Here is a 2,332-nt window from a genome sequence, read left to right on the forward strand (position 1 = left end):
GTAAGTACTTATATCTTAAAATCTCCAAAACTGTTCGAAAGATTTCGATGAATTTTCTATACAAGGGAGTTTTGAGATGGAAAATTGAATCTAGCTAAGTCATTGTCTTTCGGAACTGAAAAACGTGTTTTTCTAAAAAAAACTTTTAAAAACACTGAAAAAGCTCAGTCGCTCTGATGCTTCGTTTAAAATAATTGGGGGTACCTAACAGATACGCACCGTTCTAGAATAACAAATCATATCCCACTGAAATAAAAAAAAATGCATAAAGAGAAAACAGTAAATAGCAAGTTATATCTAAGTTAATAGTTAAGTAAGTTACGATTATGCCCACTAGCACGTTTCGTAACCAAGCGTCCCCGTCGCATGTCATGCGCTTGACATTCCGTTCCTGACACGTTCCTATTACGGTCATGGCATGCTACGGTGGAGTGATTAGAGACCTTAAGGCTGATGGCAAATTTCAAATCAAATTTCTCACGTAGATCCCGAAAATTTCTGAAATGAACCTACGCACAACCTTTGAGGTCGAGGCGAGGTCAAGACGAACGAGGGATGACGCGTGCTAGAAGCGCTAAGTGGTTACCATTTATTTTCTACCAGACTTATTGTCTGATAAAAAAATAAAACACGCCTAAAACGCTTTTATTTTGCTATACAACGTAAAAGAAGTGCCTCCATTCCAGCTCTTACCGGTCTTTATAGAAATTTATTTGTCCGATATTTTCTTTTACAAAGTAAAAGGCTAACATAAATATCCCTTAGAACATTCTGGACCATAAACTAGGAGCATCTTGAGACGTGATGAGAATTCGAAGGTTATGCGTTTGGGAAATAACTCCGAAATAATTGGCGAGATATAGATATATGATGACAGGGTTGTTAAATATAGTAAAAGAAAATAAATGTTTTGTTAGACTAAAGATACGCATCCATTAAATGTGTTTTTTTAATAATCTGTAATTAAACACGATTCCATTTACTCAGGATTATATGATAAGTGATATAAAAGTTTAATAACAGATTGTGCGGCAATGGGTGGGTCAAATCGCTCGAAGAACAGATCCGTTGGGAAGAAAAGTCCTCGAGTGGCGAACCACGAACCGGAAGACGAAGCGTTGGCAGGCCTCCCACCAGGTGGACTGACAACATCGCGATAGTTGTAGGCAAGCTGGATGTAAGTGGCGAGTTATCGTTCATTGCAGTGTTCTAAAGGGAGGCCTTTGTTGAGCAATGAACGTCTTTCGGTTGTCGTATAAATTGTTGAAATTTTCTCTTCCCTCTCGAATGACTGCGTTTCGTTTAAAAGGCCGGAAATTATAATCGTGATTCAAACGTAATCTTAACAATTTATTTGTCTATTAATTTTGCTTTGTGCAATAATAAATTTAAGATCGAAGTGGGAAAAAAAAGATATTGCGTACCCAAAACCATAGTAGGTACTTGAGAAAAGTGAACTCTCAAGAAAAACATGTTTTTAAAACGCATTAAGCCTCGATTAGATGATGTAATTAAAAAAGAAGTGAAATTTGATACTAGGTCATAAACGTAATAAAAAGAGTAAATATAACGACAACAGATGTACTTATTTAATAGAAATTCATTTTCACGCTCTTTCAATGTTTTTCAAAAAAAACGTGTTAATGTTAATCATTTCGCGTCTATTTACCTACTTCGTTTTCAAAACAAAGTTTACCTAATCTTTTAACATCTAATGGAGGAAAAGGCCTGTTTTTTATCAGTTTTCCTTATCGGATGCATAATTTACCGCTTGTCCCTTTTTCCCTTCCTTCTTCCGTAGCGGACAGTAAAAACAACACAAAATTAAATCATCATAATCATCATCATCATCCCAGCCTATATACGTCCCACTGCTGGGCACAGGCCTCCTCTCGGAATGAGAGGGCTTGGGCCGTAGTTCCCACGCGGGCCCAGTGCGGATTGGGAACTTCACACACACCATTGAATTGCTTCGCAGGTTTGTGCAGGTTTCCTCACAATGTTTTCCTTCACCGTAAAGCTCGTGGTAAATTTTAAATGTAATTTCGCACATGAATTCCGAAAAACTTAGAGGTGCGAGCCGGAATTTGAACCCACGATCCTCTGCTTGAGAGGCCATAGGTCAAACCGCTCGGCCACCACTATACTTATTTTTTTTGTAATGGCTACGGAATCCTATTTTCGGTGTGTCCGACATGCTCTTGGCCGGTTTTTTTACACTATCAGCGTAAGAAGAATGCGCCGCAAGAAACTTGGAAGAAAGTAATTTTTTCAATACCAAAATTACAGTTGCCTTATCTGTGAAAACTAGCATAAATTAAAAATATACAGA

General features: G+C 37.7%; 1 protein-coding gene across 1 annotated transcript in view; it reads left to right on the top strand.

Annotated features, from left to right (window-relative positions):
* The first annotated feature begins 261 nt into the window (after window positions 1–261).
* LOC141442067 (uncharacterized) overlaps window positions 262–2,332 on the top strand; it is a 7,812-nt gene continuing 5,741 nt past the window's right edge. The window contains exon 1 of the mRNA XM_074106976.1: window positions 262–279. Coding sequence (XP_073963077.1) covers window positions 262–279 — 18 coding nt within the window. The remainder of the gene's footprint in view (window positions 280–2,332) is intronic.

Source organism: Choristoneura fumiferana, chromosome 25 (genome assembly GCF_025370935.1).
Source record: "Choristoneura fumiferana chromosome 25, NRCan_CFum_1, whole genome shotgun sequence".
Taxonomy (NCBI): domain Eukaryota; kingdom Metazoa; phylum Arthropoda; class Insecta; order Lepidoptera; family Tortricidae; genus Choristoneura; species Choristoneura fumiferana.